The 16,968-nt window shown below is 43.7% G+C and overlaps 1 protein-coding gene across 1 annotated transcript in view; it reads left to right on the forward strand.

Annotated features, from left to right (window-relative positions):
* The first annotated feature begins 523 nt into the window (after positions 1–523).
* The window catches only part of LOC144605549 (peptidase inhibitor 16-like), a 33,725-nt gene continuing 17,280 nt past the window's right edge, over positions 524–16,968 (forward strand). Inside the window, exons 1-4 of the mRNA XM_078420959.1 lie at positions 524–676; positions 3,870–4,088; positions 6,082–6,191; positions 7,401–7,489. Of these exons, the coding sequence (XP_078277085.1) occupies positions 524–676; positions 3,870–4,088; positions 6,082–6,191; positions 7,401–7,489 (571 nt within the window). The remainder of the gene's footprint in view (positions 677–3,869; positions 4,089–6,081; positions 6,192–7,400; positions 7,490–16,968) is intronic.

A 16,968-nucleotide genomic window follows, 5' to 3' on the forward strand; every position in this document is an offset into this window, starting at 1 on the left:
AACGAGAAAAAAAAGTTCAGTATATGTATATTCATCGTTCTGTCTGGGACACATGACAATAAACCCTCTTGACTTTACTCTTTTGATTTATTTGGAGAGCAGGCAAACAAAAGCTGTATCTGTGTCTGGTAGCATTTGATCTTAACAACAATAAACCAGAAACCTCAACCTATCTTATTAGTTTGGAAGTTGTTCTTTCGGCACCTGCCATGCATTTTGCAAGCGGCACACACTGCAGACGTGGTGTATCAGTGGGGTGGAGGTTGTAAGCCGGTGGGGTGTGAATGAAGTGGGATGTTGGACACTGTCGCCAGTCCTCTCTCTCTCTCTCTCTCTGTGTCTCTCTCCCCGGGATGAAACGGCGCCGCGAAATAAAGTGGAGTCGTCATAAAGTGGTCGCGTCATTGTTTCCAGGGTTATCCTCCGGAGCTTAGTCTCCTCTCTCGCCCCCCAACCCTCCTCAGCTACTCTCGAAAGCTGAAGCCGCACGCCTCCCGGCGATTACTGGAGCAGCGAGGTGGTGATGGAGGCGACCCCTCTCTGTTTGCTCATCCTCGCCTCCCTGGCGCTCGTACAGCCCCTTCTCGCTCTCTCCAAGGCAGAGAAGACTAGCCTGGTCGATGCCCACAACAGGTTTCGCTCCGAGGTGCCCGATGCAACCAACATGCTGAAAATGGTAAGTGTGCTTTAACTCTTCAACCCCTGTAGGGAAGGCACTGTAGATGTTGGTTTACACCGAAGATAGACACAAAGTGCCGGAGTAACTCAGCGGGTCGGGCAGCGTCTCTGGAGGAAAAGGGAATGGGTGACGTTTCAGGTCGAGACCCTTCTTCAAACTGAGAGCCAGGGAAGAGGGAGACTAGAGGTATGAAAAGGTACAAAGAACAAATCGCCTGGCGTTTCTCCGTATTACTTGAAAGAAATTTCCCGGGACAGCATTTGTCATGTTCCACTGTCTGCCCGCGTTTGAGCTTTTCATAAGTTCTAGGAGCAGATTTTTTTATTTTAAAAAAATACATATTTATTTTCCAGTCAATACAATACAACCGATTGACCATTCCGTTGTGAAAGTTAAATAGTGCGAAATCATTGTATCAAAAATAAAACAATATAATCACATATTTTCTGACCAAAAAAAAGGTGTAGGCAGAAGCCAAAACTTATTGTGCCTACCCTTAATACTTAACAAAATATAATTAAAAAAAAACACAACATCATAAGTCAGAAGCAGATAAACAAAACATAGAAAGAAACACAAATATAGTCAAGAACCATCATTTCTGTCATGCCAGTCATTTCTCAGTGCTGATCACATATTTTGTATCTTTCAAATATAATATTTTTGAACATTTTCTTGAATTTACACATATTACTACACATATTACTACACTAGAATTAGGCTAGCAAGTCGACTTTGCCATTCAATCCTGCCTTCTCCCTGTAACTCCTGACACCCGTACTAATCAAGAATCTGACAATCTCCTTTTGAGTTCAGACACTGGACTTTCTTGTGTTTATTATATTGTTTACAGAGTGCTATGTTTACATATTCTGCTGTGCTGCTGCAAGTAAGAATTTCGATGTTCTGTTTCGGGCATATGACAATAAAACACTAGATCTTGAAGATCGACACAGAATGCTGGGAGTAACTTAATGGGTCAGGCAGCATCTCTGGAAAGAAGGAATGGCTGACGTTTTGGGTCGAGACCCTTCTTCTGACTGAGAGTCAGGGGAGAGGGAAACTAGAGGTATGAGACGGTACAAAGAACAAATGAATGATAGGTCTGAAAAGAACAAATCAAAGTCAGCAAGGCTGATTAAGGAAAGGTGGAGCCCACAATGGTCCATTGTTGGCTGTGGAAAAGGTGATAACGAGTGGATACAAACAGTGAAACTGAGCAGGACAACAATGAAACTAGTAGGACGACTAGGGTGGGAGAGGACAGAAAGAGAGCGAATGCAAGGGTTACTTGAAATTAGAGAAATCATAATTCATACCACAGGGATTGTAAGCTGCCCAAACAAAATATGAGGTGCATATTGGTTCATTCAAAATACTCTGTACATCCGTAGGACTGCTCAGATATCGGCTCGTACTTTTCTCCAGTTCACTGGTATCTGAAAAAGGGACCCGAGATGTCGCCTGTCCATTCCCTCCACAGATGCTGCACGATCTGCTGAGTTACACCAGCACTTTGTATTGTGTTAAGTGACTGTTGACTTTTCACACATGTGTCTATCTGATCCCCATTAGGGTAGGGCTGAGTAGCTGTTTTCACTGCGACCGCATGGGTTTCCTGCACGGGAGCCTCTGAAAATTGCCCCTGGTGTGCAAGGAGTGGATGTGAAAGTAGGATAATGCAGAACTAATGTGGACACAACGAACTGCAGATGCTGGTTTACAAAAAATGACACACAAAACGGGTAGCTTCTTTGAAGAACAAGGATAGCTTTTAGTTTAGTTCAGAGATGCAGCACGGAAACAGCCCCTTCAGCCCACCGAGTCTGCGCTGATCAGCGATCCCCGCACACTAACACTATCCTACACACATTTTGGACAATTTTACCAAGCCAATTAACCTCAGACCTCTACGTCTTTGGAGTGTGGGAGGAAACTGGAGCTCCCGGGGAAAACACACACAGGTCACAGGGAGAACGTACAAACTCCGTACAGAGAGCATCTGTGGTCAGGATCGAACCCGGGTCTCTGGCGCGGTAAGACAGCAACTCTACTGCTATCCCACCATGCCGCCCTGTGGATGGGAAAGGCCGATGACATAGAACTAATCTGAACTAGTATGATCTATGGTTGGTGTGGGTTCGGTGGGCCGAGGGCCTGTTCCACGATGTATCTTTCAAGTAGTTCAATCAATATTAATTTGGTTTGAAACATTTTCCAATGTCCGTGAACTTACTGAAATAATGCAAATAACTTTACTACATTTATTTTGTTGTGCATCTTTCTGAATTCAATAAATCCTTGGTTAAGGACGAGAAATAACGTTGAAACGGAAAGATTGTAAACTTTGAATACTGTGGACCACATTAATCACCTCACAATGCATAACCAACTGTTTTGCATAAAGTTATCAATTGGTCTTTCATACTGTTTGTCATTGATTAAATTTTATATCACCACATAATGTGCTGTTTGTAGGTTAATTGGTCTCTGAAAAATTGCCGCCAGTGTAAGGAGTGGATGCAAAGGAGGAATAACATAGAACTAGTGTGAACAGGTAATCGATGGCCAGAGGGGCCGAAGGGCCTGTTTCCATGCTGTATCTTGAAACTAAGCTAATTTCTTAGACACGCAATGAACTGTTTCACATAAAAAGACACAAAGTGCTCAGTAGATCAGGCAGCATCTCTGGAGAACATGGATTGGTGAAAATTTGGGTGGGGACCCTTCTTCTGAACAGGATCGAGCTATCAAAGATAGACACTAAGTGCTAGAGCAACTCAGCAGGTCAGGCAGCATCTCTGGAGAAAAAGTGGGTGATGTTTTGGGTCGGGACCCTTCTTCAAACCACTCAGATTCAGACCAGTCTGAAGAAGGGTCTATCTTTGGTATAAACCAGCAACTGCAGTACCTTATTTCTAGAGGATTGCGCTATCATTGATCTTTCAACTCCAATTGATTTCACTCAGATTAGTCCTAACTTTAAGCAACCTAGGTATAGAATCGTAGAGTCAGAGAGCACAGAAACAGGCCCTTCGGCCCAACTTGTTCATGCCGTTCCAAGATGCCCCATTTACACAAGTCCCACCTGCCTGCATTTGGTCCATATCCCTCTAAACCTTTCCCATCCATGTACCTGTCCAAATGACTTTTATATTTTCCATTTTCTCATCTATGAATTTGCTTTCAGAAATGGGATAATCACTTGGAGAAAATTGCCACAAAATATTCAAAGAAATGTGCGTGGAAACACAATCCAAACAGAGGAAGAGTTGGAGAGAACTTGTATGCGACAAATGGTCCATTAATCCCAGCAAAGGGAGTTGAGGACTGGTATATGGAGATCTATGATTACAACTATGACACAACGGTCTGTACTACAGGGAAGATGTGTGGACACTATACCCAGGTATGAATTCCTTTTTTTTGTATCTCAAAATTTTAATATGTCTAATTATTGCAGAGAAATTGCGATAAGAAATGACAGAGAATTATGGACACAGCCCAGGCCATCACATAAACCAACCTCCTTTCCATTGACTCCATTTACACCTCATGCTGCCTCGGCAAGGCCATCAGCACAATCAAGGATGAGTCGCACCCTGGCCACTCCCTCTTCTCCCCTCTCCCATTGGGCAAAAGGTATAGAAGTGTGAAACTGCACATCTCCAGATTCAGGGACAGTTTCTTCCCAGTTTTTATCAGGCTATCCAACCTCTCCCTGTCGCTGAAACCTTCTGAAGCCAGGCAAGTGACATTGTGGGAAGGTCAACTATCCATTCCCTAGACCGTTGCTGCCTGACCTGCTGAGTTACTCCAGATTTTGTGTTTTGCTCATTTTTCAATGGTTCTTTTAACATCTCAAAAAATAAGGTTTGTCTTGGAAATTATGATGAATCTGTGATACTGTCATCTGTTTACAAATTGGACGTACACTTCTTGGGACATGTATGCTGTTCAGAGGTCAGGATGTTGTTGCCTAAGAGATTCATGTAAAAGTTGCATTCTGATGGTATCTCATCACTGTTCAATTGATTAAAAATATTGTAAAGTTGATGTAGTCATTTGACACAGATGACCTAAGCACCCCAGAAAACGCTCGAGCTTGCACGTACAGGATAACTACCCTTTTAATCGTGTGAAGTGCATTGCTACCAGATCATTTCTGTTTCTAGGAATTACCTTCTTCCAAGTGCTGAATCTCCTGCATCCCAAAAATGTGTGGGTTTATAGGTTGGCAGACCTGGATAGAGTGGATGTGGAGGGGACGTTTCCATTAGTGGGAGAGTCTAGGACCAGAGGCCATAGCCTCATAGTCGTAAATAAACATACCTTTGGAAAGGACAATGAGGAGGAATTTCTTTAGCCAGGGTCTTTGGAATTCATTGCCATAGGCATCTGTGGAGGTCAAGTCAATGGATATTTTTAAGGTGGAGATTGGTAGATTCCTGATTAGTATCTAGCCATAGATCAGCCATGATTGAATGATGGAGTAGACTTGATGGGCCGAATGGCCTAGTTCTGCTCCTATAACTGAAGAACTTATGAAGACACAAAGTGCTGGAGTAACTTGGTGAGTCAGGCAGGATCTCTGGAGGAAAAGGATAGGTGATGTTTCGGGTCAGGGTCCTTCTTCAGTTTGAAGATCAAAGGTCGGTTGGATCCGATGGGCCGAAGGGCATGTTTCCATGTAGTATCTTTTCTTTAGTATTAAGATGGGTCCCGACCCAAAACATCACCCATCCTTTTCCTCCAGAGATGTGGCCTGACCCGCTGATTAATACCAGCACTTTGTGTCCATCTTTGGTATAAATCAGCATCTGCAGTTCCTTGTTAAAACTGCTGGGTTTGTAGATTAATTGGCTTCTGCTAAATTGCCCCAAGCATGTAGGGAGTGGATGAGAAAATGGGATAACATAGAATGAGTGTGAATGACTCAATGGTTGGCATGGACTCGGTGGGCTGAAGGGCCTGTTTCCATGCTGTATCTTTCAATCAATATTGTATTACAGAAGTATGAGGAGAATCTTAGACCTTTCAGACTTGAATAGAGGCTGTCGATAGATACTCTCCTTGAAGAATGAAATAATTAAATACAGATCCAAATCAGTTTTACCGGCAACCGGTGGTTTGACCCCTCCTTTAATCCAGACAAAATCACGAGAGCGCTCTTGAAAAAAGTGACAGGGAGAATGTGCAAACTCCACATAGACAGCATCCGAGGTCAGGATCGAACCCGGGTCTCTGGTATTGTGAGGCAGCAACTCTACCAGCTGTGCCACTGTGCCTAATCTTGATCTCAAACTCCATTAAAGTTTTGACATATTTACAGCCAATTTTCAGTAATTCTGTGTTATGCTTCACTAAATGTTCACGTTCTAATTTATTTTGTTATTTTACAGGTGGTATGGGCAACTACTGAAAAAGTGGGCTGCAATCTTAACTTCTGTGATAAGCTGCAAGGTCTGGATAATAAAAATCTCACTATTCTGGTATGCAACTATGCACCTCCGTAAGTACAACATGTTGCTGAAATTCTTGAACATAATTTGGAATTGCTAGCCTGATCTAGGACATGCTCGAGATTAAAATACAGCAAACTCTTGTTATAACGGACCTCTTTATAACGGATTTTGGTTATGGCGGATGGACCTGCCAACAACTTCCCTGTCTCATGTTGCCTCTCCGGCTGCCCAAGACACCCCTAGCACACGCCGCTTCCAGGCCAGACCTTCTGACGCCACCTCCTGCCCGCACCGCCTCCCCGGCCATTTCCAGGCCAGACCTACTGCCATTATCGCCGGCCCACACAGCTTCCTCGGCCGCTTCCAGGCCTCGCCCACTGTCACCGCCGACCCTCACCTGCGCTCCGGCTGCCCGTGGGCTGCGACCATTGACTCCGCCGATCCTCGCCTCTCCACCGGCCGCTAGCAGGCCGGGGCTGTCAACTCACCTGGATTCCAGGCCCAGTTCCAGACCGAGAGTCTGAAGAAGCGTCTCCACCCAAAGTTTCACCTGTCCGTGTTCTCCAGAGATGCTCCCTGACCCGCTGTGTTACTCCAGCACTTGGTGTCCTTTCATGTATTAACCAGAAACTGCAGGTGTTTGTTTCTACTACATTAATTTAGTTTAGTGGTACAGAGCGGAAACAGGCCCTTCGACCCACCGGGTCCGCACCGACCAGCGATCCCTGCACATTCACACACATTAGGGACAATTTACATTTATGCCAAGCCACCTACAAACTTGTACGTCTTTGGAATGTGGGAGGAAACCGAAGATCTCGGAGAAAACCCATGCAGGTCACGGGGAGAACATACAAACATTGTACAGACAGTCGGGATCGAACTCGGGTCTCCGTGCTGCAAGTGCTGTAAGGCAGCAACTCTACCGCTGCCCCACCATGCCGTCCTATGCAATGCAATACTATACTTAAGCAATGAAACTCTTATTACTCAGTTAGAGTGAACATTAGGCAATAATGGACATCATTCCCCTCCCATGGTCCCTTATAACTACGGTTTACTGTGTAACGAATCTGGCATTATTGCATTTTCTATTTAATCAATCCATCTTAAATTCTAGAATATGTAGTTATGATGCCACAATTAATCTTATTGCATTGCAAAAATCCTATGTTTAAAAACTTGTGTTTTTGCCTCAGTGTTTTTGACACAACAAATTCTAATACTTGACTTTTGCATAATGTTTCCATTTCCAGGGGTAATGTGGTTGGTATGAAACCGTTTAAGAAAGGTGCTTCCTGCAGTGAATGTCCAACTGGATATAAATGTGTCGATAAACTTTGCAGTGAGTATGCTTCTGCAAAATAATTGGAATCAAATCTTCTCTGAGTAACACACAATATGCTCGGAACTCAGCGGGACAGGCAGCAGCTCTGGAGAACATGGATCGGTGATGTTTCGGGTCGGGACCCTTCTTCAGTCCCAACCAGAAACATTGTCTAACCATGTTCTCCAGAGATGCTGCCAGATCCACTGAGTTACACTTTGTGTCTTTTTTTCGTAAACTAGCATCCTGAAATTCTCAATGCAAGATATGGATTGTGTACAAAGGCACTAAGTGCTGGAGTAACTCAGCCAGCCAGGCAGCATCTCTGGAAAACATGGTTGGTGATGTTTTGGGTTGGGAACCTTCTTCACTCTCAACCCGAAATGTCACGTATCTATGTTCTCCAGAGATGCTGCCTGACCCGCTGAGTTACTCCAGCACTTTGCGCCTTTTTTCTGTAAACCAGCATCTGCAGTTCTTTGTGTCTACACATGGATTGTATAATCAGTCGGAGGATGGAAACACAAGATCTGTGAATATCTTCCATGTTCATCTCATGGTATTCCTCAAATTATATGTGGACAGGCAGAATAACACAGGCTTTATATTCAACTGGTGGAAAGTGAATTTGTAAAGGCAGCGTTTATCCAATATTTGTTTTTTGATGCATGCACAACTATTTAGCACTCTGAACCTTCATGCTGTGCAGAAGCATGGGGTGGTTTAAGCTAATCTTTACTTGTACAAGATGCTGATACCTAACTCAAACAGACAAGTGTTTCCCAACCTCTATATACATCATCCTTGTCTCTCTTCTTCCATCCGAGCTGGTTATGCTTCCTAAGAAGTACTTAACTGATTGGACCCTCTGTGTTCCTCCACCACTTCGTGTTTTGTTCAAGATTCCAGTATCTGCAGTTTCTTGATCTCCTCGTCGTAATGTTGCTGCCTCTGTTATTTAGTGGACTAGCGCTACAAATGTGAGCAGCTTTTCGATTGGATTTATAGAATCGTGGATGCTGAATTTATTCCTATTTGGCATTCAAAGTGTGCGCACAAATTGATGGCATGAGTTGCAGCAGTCCTGGTGAGGACTTGGTGTGAGTGCAGTGTGTAGGTAAGTTGTACCATCAATCGGCAGGCTGTGTTGATTTTGTTACACCCTTTGTTACACCATGATCTGATTAATGTCCTTGTGCATCGAGCAAGCATTGGATCAAAGAGAGACCCTCACCAGCAACATAGAAAGCAGTCACCAAGTTAGTTGCAACTTTGTTATCAGACTTCTGAATGATCCTTCCATAAGCTAGGGTACTGTCTAATTCACCTCTAACCCATTGCAGTCATTGGACTTAGTCTCTGGAACTGGTGTGCTACAATGCTGAGAACCATATTCTATGCTTTTATTCTTCCCCTTTGCACTACTTATTGTGTTTCAACTGATTGTATCAATTTATGGTATATCTGAAGACTGAAGAAGAGTCAAATCAAACGACACCTATGCATGTTCTCCAGGGGTGTGACCTGATCTGTTGAGCTACTCCAGCATTTTTGTGTCTTTCCTTGGTAAACTAGTATCTGTAGTTTTTTGCTTAGATTTAGAGATACAGCGCAGAAACAGGCCCTTCGGCCCACTGAGTGGTCCGCAACCAGTAATCGCCGCGTATATTAGCACTACACAGTAGGGACAATTTACCATTTGGAAATTCGGAAAAAGTCGCATCTCCGTCGAGGAAAGAGATTTTAAAAAGTCCCCATCCCCACCCAAATACAAAACTAAGGATACAGTAACACATACATTTAACAACATAAGATTAAAAGGAGCACAAAGTGCTGGAGTCAGAGGGTCAGGTGGCAACTAAGGAAGACATGGATAGGCGATGTTTCTTTAGACGTTGTAGAAAGCTGGAAAGGGGGGGGGGGGGGAGGACAAAGCCTTGCAAGTGATCCTCTTCTCTCCATCTTCCACTTGGGTAGCTTACAACCCAAAGGTATGAACATTAAATTCTCCAATTTTAGGTAATACCTCCCCCCTTCCTTCCCTGTACCCCACCCTAGTGCATACACATTTCTCCCACTATTTTACACCCCTTTCCCTATCCCCTTTCACCTCTTGCTACTTTTCACTCCTCTTCTCTCCTTATCTGACACCCTTTTGTCTCCTTACCATCTGTAGCATTTGTTTACCTATCTGCCAATCAAGCTCCCCTCACCTGTACCCACCTATCACTTGCAAGGCTTTGTCCTCCCCTCCCACCCCCCCTCCCCACCTCTTTTCCAGCTTTCTACAATGTCTGAAGAAACATCGCCTATCCATATTTTGCAGAGTTGCTACCTGACCCTGAGTTACTCCAGCACTTTGTGTTCTTTTTAACCTGATGGCAACAATTGGCATTGGAACATGGGTCTAAAGGTGGAGACACCAGGAACTGCAGATGCTGTTGAACACAAGGAGCGAGAGTAACTCAGCGGGTCAGTCAGCATCTCTAAAAGACCCGACCCAAAGCATCACCTATCCGTGTCCTCCAGAGATCCTGCCTGATCCATTGAGTTATTCCATGTGTTCTATGTGGGCGCAAAGAACATAGATCTCCTCAGAGTACATAGTATTATTGACTGCATGCAGAATAACTTGAAGATCAGCACCTCATAATCTGCCTAGTTAGCTTACAACCCAACAGCATGAACATTGAATTCACCAATTTCATTAATACCCCCCTAGTCTAAAGTCAGTTCACACCTCTCTTTCTCCTACCCCTACCCACTTGGTACACACATATTTCCCCCACCACCTTGATCACCCTGCTCCTTTCTCCTTCCCCTCATCCGTATGCTTATCTCCCATCCCTGAGTCCACCCCTACCCCTTTTACCCCACCTCTTTCCTCTTCCTCCTCTTCTACCAATATCTCTCCCTCCGGCTTTACATTTTACTCCTCCCCGTCTCTCCTTACCTGACACCCTTTTGTCTCCTTTTCACCTCCAACCTTTGTCACTTACTCCACCCATCTGCCAATTGCCCTCCCTCCTCACATGTATCCATCCACCTATCCCTTGCTAGGCTTTGTCCCACCCCTACCACTTTTCCCCTGCTGTACAGCACTGAGGAGATGTAGTCTAGGTACCTGTGGGGGTCAGTAGGTTTGTAGTAGATATCAAAGGATAGTTTGTCTCCTGAGATGGAGTTTGAGCGATTAAGATGGTGGAGACTGGTATTGGAAATAGTTCTAGTGAATTTGAGGGCAGGTTGATATCAGAGAAGAAAAACTATCGTCTGATATCTATTACAAACCCACTGGAAAATAATCTATACCTGTTATTCTTAAGGTGTTTCAGAACACGTTGCTTTTTGTTTGCTTTACAGCTTCTAAATCAAGTCCAGAAGGTAAGAAACAAGGCTTTGTTGCAGATTCTAATGGTCAATACTTATCTGACAGTGTTATTGATTTGGAAGTAGCCTGGAAATTATGTGGAAGAGTTGAGTATTACAATAGAGTCATACAGCGCACAAACAGGCCCTTCGGCCCAACTCGTCCAAGATTCCCCATCTGAGCTAGTCCCATTTGGCTGTGTTTGGCCCATATACCTCTAAACCTTACCTTTCCATGTACCTGTCCAAGTGTCTTTTGCTGTTTCGTACCTGACTCAACTACCTCCTCAGGCAGCTCATTCCATATACCCACCTCACTGTGTGAAAACATTGCCCCTCGGGTTCCTATTAAATCTTTAAACGAAGTCTTCAACGTGTTTCTGCCTGGTACTTTGAAACATTTTGCGGTGGTTAGGGTTAGGGTGGGAAATATATATGTGAGTGGTAAATATATTTCTTATAACACAAATATTTGAGATGCACTCTATGGTTTATTTTAATGATTCCTCATAACTTAATGTTAGGCCAAAATTCTGCTGGCTCACACCACAAAATAGATGTGTAATACTGCCATTGATAACAAGTGGTGAGCTTGTGTATGAGACGGTGGGGGTTGAGGTGGTGTTTGGTTTAGTTTAGTTTGGAGATACAGCACAGAAACAGGCCCTTCATCCCACCGAGTCCTCCACAACCATCGATCACCCGTTCACATGAGTTCTATGTTATCCCACTTTTACATCCACTCCACACACACTGGGAGCAATTTACAGAGGCCAATTAACCTACAAACCTGCACGTCTTTAGGATGTGGGAGGAAACCAGTGCACCCGGAGAAAACCCACGTGGTAACAGGGAGAACGTGCAAACTCCACACAGACAGCAGCCAAGGTCATGATCGAATCCTGGTCTCCAGTGCCATGAGGCAGCAGCTCTACCAGCTGCACCATAGTGCCGCTATGTTTTTGGTAATAGACAAACGTGTGTCTCTTCAGGATTATGAGAATCATGGTAGCTGGTTGTTGTGTAGAACAAATAAGTGCAGTAATTCCATTTTAGGGTCACCTGTGAAAATTTGCTAATTTAGTTAGTTGCGCAAATATATATTCCTGATTTCTGTCAGGCTAATCTTTGGCAATTGATTCAAGGAGAAGTGTGGGGCGAGTTTTTCATGCAAAACAGCGTGGAACACGCTGCCTGGGATGGTGGGGGCAGATATGATAATGGCATGTAAGAGACATTTGGACAGGTACATGGATATGCAGGGAATGGAGGGATGAGGATCACGTGCAGGCAGATAAGGTTGGTGTTGGCATCATGTTCGGCATGAATATTGTAGGCGTAGGGCCTGTTCCTGTGCCGTGCTGATGTATTCTATGTTCTTAGATGGGCAATGTGTCCCTGGTAGTTTGAAAGCAGGTTGTGTAGCATCCTTTTAACTAAAGAGCTTCCCCATTGACCTCTTCTTCTTGCGTTTGAGGCAGCAGAAGTTATGAAGCTGCTTCTGCTTCTGCAGTCTCTGTTTGCCTGACTGAGGTCAGTTGACAGGGCTCACCACGGGGAGGTCGAGAACATGAGCCCCCCCCCTCCATTGACTGAGATGACAATAACATCTTCCCTGTAACATGGTGTGCAAAACTGAACAGAATCCTTAAAATATGGTCTTATATAACATGATCTCCCAGCTTCTACGCTCAATACTCTGACTGATGAAGGCCAATGTGCCGAAAGCCTTTTTGACCACCCTACTTGTGGCACCACTTTCAAGGAACCACGCACCTGCACTCCTAGATCACTCTGCTCTACGACACTCCCCAGAGCCCTACCATTCACTGTGTAGTTCCTGCCCATGTTCGACTTTCCAAAATGCAACTCCTCACATTTATATTATGCCGTAACTAAATACGTGAATACCTTCTCTGTAAGTCAAGAATGTTGAATTGTTCATAGATACCAGCAACAGAACAATGTAAGTATTACTTGTAACAAGCTCCAACTGAACTAATTACAAGGCTGCCTTCTCCCTACTTTCCAACAGGTACTAACTTCCCTCAAATCACCACCTCAGGTGAGAATTCAACTTTGGGAGACATTTTATCCTGGATATTTAGATTTAGGTTTATTATTATTATTGTCATGGGTACCGAGGTATAGTGAAAAGCTTTGTTTTGCATGCCATCCACACAGTTCAAATCTACCATGCTTAGATAGAATCAGTTTAAACTCGAGTACAATAGATAGAGCAAAGAGAAAGACACAGAGTGCAGAATATAGTTCTCAGTATTGTAGCGCATCCATAGAAACATAGAAAATAGGTGCAGGAGGAGGCCATTCGGCCCTTCGAGCCAGCACCACCATTCATTGTGATCATGGCTGATCGTCCCCAATCAATAACCCGTGCCTGCCTTTTCCCCATATCCCTTGATTCCACTAGCCCCTAGAGCTCTATCTAACTCTCTTAAATCCATCCAGTGATTTGGCTTCCACTGCCCTCTGTGGCAGAGAATTCCACAAATTCACAACTCTCTGGGTGAAAAAGTTTTTTCTCACCTCAGTTTTAAATGGCTCCCCTTTATTCTAAGACTGTGGCCCCTGGTTCTGAACTCGCCCAACATTGGGAAAATTTTTCCTGCATGTAGCTTGTCCAGTCCTTTTATAATTTTGTATGTTTCTATAAGATCCCCTCTCATCCTTCTAAAATCCAGAGAATACAAGCCTAGTCTTTTCAACCTTTCCTCATATGTCAGTCCCGCCATCCCAGGGATCAATTTCGTGAACCTACGCTCCACTGCCTCAATTACAAGGATGTCCTTCCTCAAATTAGGAGACCAAAACTGTACACAATACTCCAGGTGTGGTCTTACCAGGACCCTAAACAACTGCAGAAGAACCTCTTTACTCTGAAGAAGGGTCTCGACCTGAAACGTCACTCATTCCTTCTCTCCCGAGATGCTGCCTGACCTGCTGTGTTACTCCAGCATTTTGTGAATAAATACCTTCGATTCGTACCAGCATCTGCAGTTATTTTCTTATACTCCAATACTGAAATCCTCTAGTTATGAAGGCCAACATTCCATTAGCTTTCTTCACTGCCTGCTGTACCTGCACGCCAACTTTCAGTGACTGGTGTACAAGGACACCCAGGTCTCGCTGCACCTTCCCCTTACCTAACCTAACTCCATTGAGATAATAATCTGCCTCCTTGTTTCTGCCGCCAAAGTGGATAATCTCACATTTATCTATATTATAGTGCATCTGCCCACTCACTCAACCTGTCCAGGTCACCCTGCAACCTCCGAACATCCTTTTCACAGTTTACACTGCCACCCAGCTTTGTGTCATCCGCAAACTTGCTATGTTGCTTCTATTTCCCTCTTCCAAATAATTAATATATATGGTAAACAGTTGCGGCCCCAACACCGAGTCTTGCGGCACTCCACTCACCACTGCCATTCCGGAAAGGACCCGTTTACTCCTACTCTTTGCTTCCTTTTTGCCAACCAATTTTCTATCCATGTCAACACTACCCCATGTGCTCTAATTTTAGTCACCAATCTCCCGTGCGGGACCTTATCAAAAGCTTTCTGAAAGTCTAGATATACTACATCCACTGGCTCCCCTTCATCCATTTTACTTGTCACGTCCTCAAAAAATTCCAGAAGATTAGTCAAGCATGATTTCCCTTTCATAAATCCATCATGACTTGGACATCCCTTTACTGCTATCCAAATACACCATTATTACCTCTTTAATAATTGACTCCCACCACCGAAGTCAGGCTAACTGGTCTGTAATTCCCCGTTTTTTCTCTCGCTCCTTTCTTGAAAAGTGGGATAACATTAGCTATCCTCCAATCCACATGAACTGATCCTGAATCTATTGAACATTGGAAAATGATCACCAATGCATCCACTATTTCTAGAGCCACCTCCCTGAGGACCCTGGGATGCAGACCATCAGGCCCAGGGGATTTATCATCCTTCAGTCCCATTAGTCTACCCAATACTATTTCTCGCCTAATGAAAATTTCTTTCAGTTCCTCTACCCCCCTAGATCCTCTGCCTCCAGTACATCTGGGAGATTGTTTGTGTCTTCCTTAGTGAAGACAGATCCGAAGTACATGTTCAACTCTTCTGCCATTTCCTTGTTACCCATAATAATTCAAGGGACCCACATTTGCCTTTGCCACTCTTTTTCTCTTAACATATCTAAAGAGGCTTTTACTGTCCTTCTTTATATTCTTGGCCAGCTTCCCCGCATACTTCATCTTTTCAGCCCGTATTGACCGTTTTGTTACCTTCTGTTGTCCTATGAAAGTTTCCCAATCCTCTGGCTTCCGGCTACTCTTTGGTGTGTTATACATCTTTTCTTTTAGTTTTATTCCATCCCTAACTTCCCTTGTCAGCCACGGTTGCCTCCCACTCCCCTTAGAATCTTTCCTTTTGGAATGAAGTGATCCTGCGTCTTCCGGATTATGCCCAGAAATTCCTGCCATTGCTGATCCTGCTAGGATCCCTTTCCAGTCTACCTTGGCCAGCTCCTCTCTCATGCCTTCATAGTCCCCTTTGTTCAACTGCAACTGCAACTTCCGATTTAACCTTCTCCTTCTCAAACTGCAGATTAAAACTAACCATATTATGATCACTACCTCCAAGCGGTTCCTTTACCTCGAGTTCTCTGATCAAATCTGGTTCTTTGGACAACACTAAATCCAGAATTGCCTTTTCCCTGGTAGGCTCCATTACAAGCTGCTCTAAGAATCCATCTCGGAGGCACTCCACAAACTCTCTTTCTTGGGGTCCAGAACCAACCATCCATTCCTTAGACAATGTCCAATGTTTGCAATGGGGTAGAGGTGAATCGAACAGTACCCTAGCTTATGGAAGGACCGTTCAGAAGCCTGATAACAGAGGGGAAGAAGCTGTTCCAGGGTCAGGTTGATCAAGCTTCTGCACCTTCTGCCATATGGGAGCGGGGAGAAGAAGCAATATGAAACAAATGCCTGTAGTGGGCAAGCATGTATTGATACATTTTATTATAATTTAATTTGTTTGCTCAGAGAGTGATTTATTTCCCTTGAAAACACAATTGGTGAAAAAGGCACAGGGCATAAAAGCAATGGAAATCTTAAGCACAACAAAATAACAGAAGAGAAGACTACCTGGTTCCTCAACCTGTTTCTTTGTGAGAGTTGATTAGGGTTTTGTGCCAATTGTACTTTTAATGCACCTGTTACTACATAATTTCCACTCATTCTTGATCAATGATATGCATCTCATATTCTTCAACGCATATAAAAAGTGCGCATGTCTTATCCGTAACATTTTTTGCAGCAAATGTTTCTGTTGTAATGTAAGTTTTATACAGGTGTGGCCACTTGCAACAGATGTATGGATTAATAGGTAGTCTGGCTCTGTGGAATTAATAGACTGAGATAAGAGTTTTGTTAGCATACAAAGAAACAATGGCCTTCGTTCAATGGGAGTTCTGTTAGCGCACATAAAAACAATGAGCATCATCCTTGGAAGTTCTGCACTTGTATAAGAAATAATGAACCTTAACCTTGGAAGTTCTGTACTTCTTTTCAGAAACAATGAACCTTACCCTTGACAGTCAACCAATTACAATTATAAGCTCATAAGTCATAGGAGCAGAATTGGGCCATTTGGCCCATCAAGTCGACTCCGCCATTCAATCACGGCTGATCTATCTTTCCCTCTCAACCCCATTCTCCTGCCATCTTCCAATTAAGCATTGGAACAACATGGGTGGCAAACCCACTATTTCAGACTTAAGACCCATCTGCAAGTCTGGACAATGTAGATGCCTCCTTCTCCCACCTGACGATATGAATACCAGCAGAAGATACACACACAGATACACATGTATGCACACATACTCATTCGCAAACATACACAGGCACTCATGCACACATGAATACACACATGCACGTACATATATACCTAGCTTTATTCTTATTTTACACAGATATATATTTTCACAATTGTAATGTTCTTCATTGTTGAATTTAATGACATGAAGCAGCCAGAGTAAAAACCAATATGAAGTTTTAATTAGATTTTCAAAAGGGTGTGGGATCTATGCCATGTTAAACCATATTGAGAAGATCA

The sequence above is a fragment of the Rhinoraja longicauda genome, chromosome 24 (genome assembly GCF_053455715.1).
Source record: "Rhinoraja longicauda isolate Sanriku21f chromosome 24, sRhiLon1.1, whole genome shotgun sequence".
In the NCBI taxonomy this organism is placed as follows: Eukaryota; Metazoa; Chordata; class Chondrichthyes; order Rajiformes; family Arhynchobatidae; genus Rhinoraja; species Rhinoraja longicauda.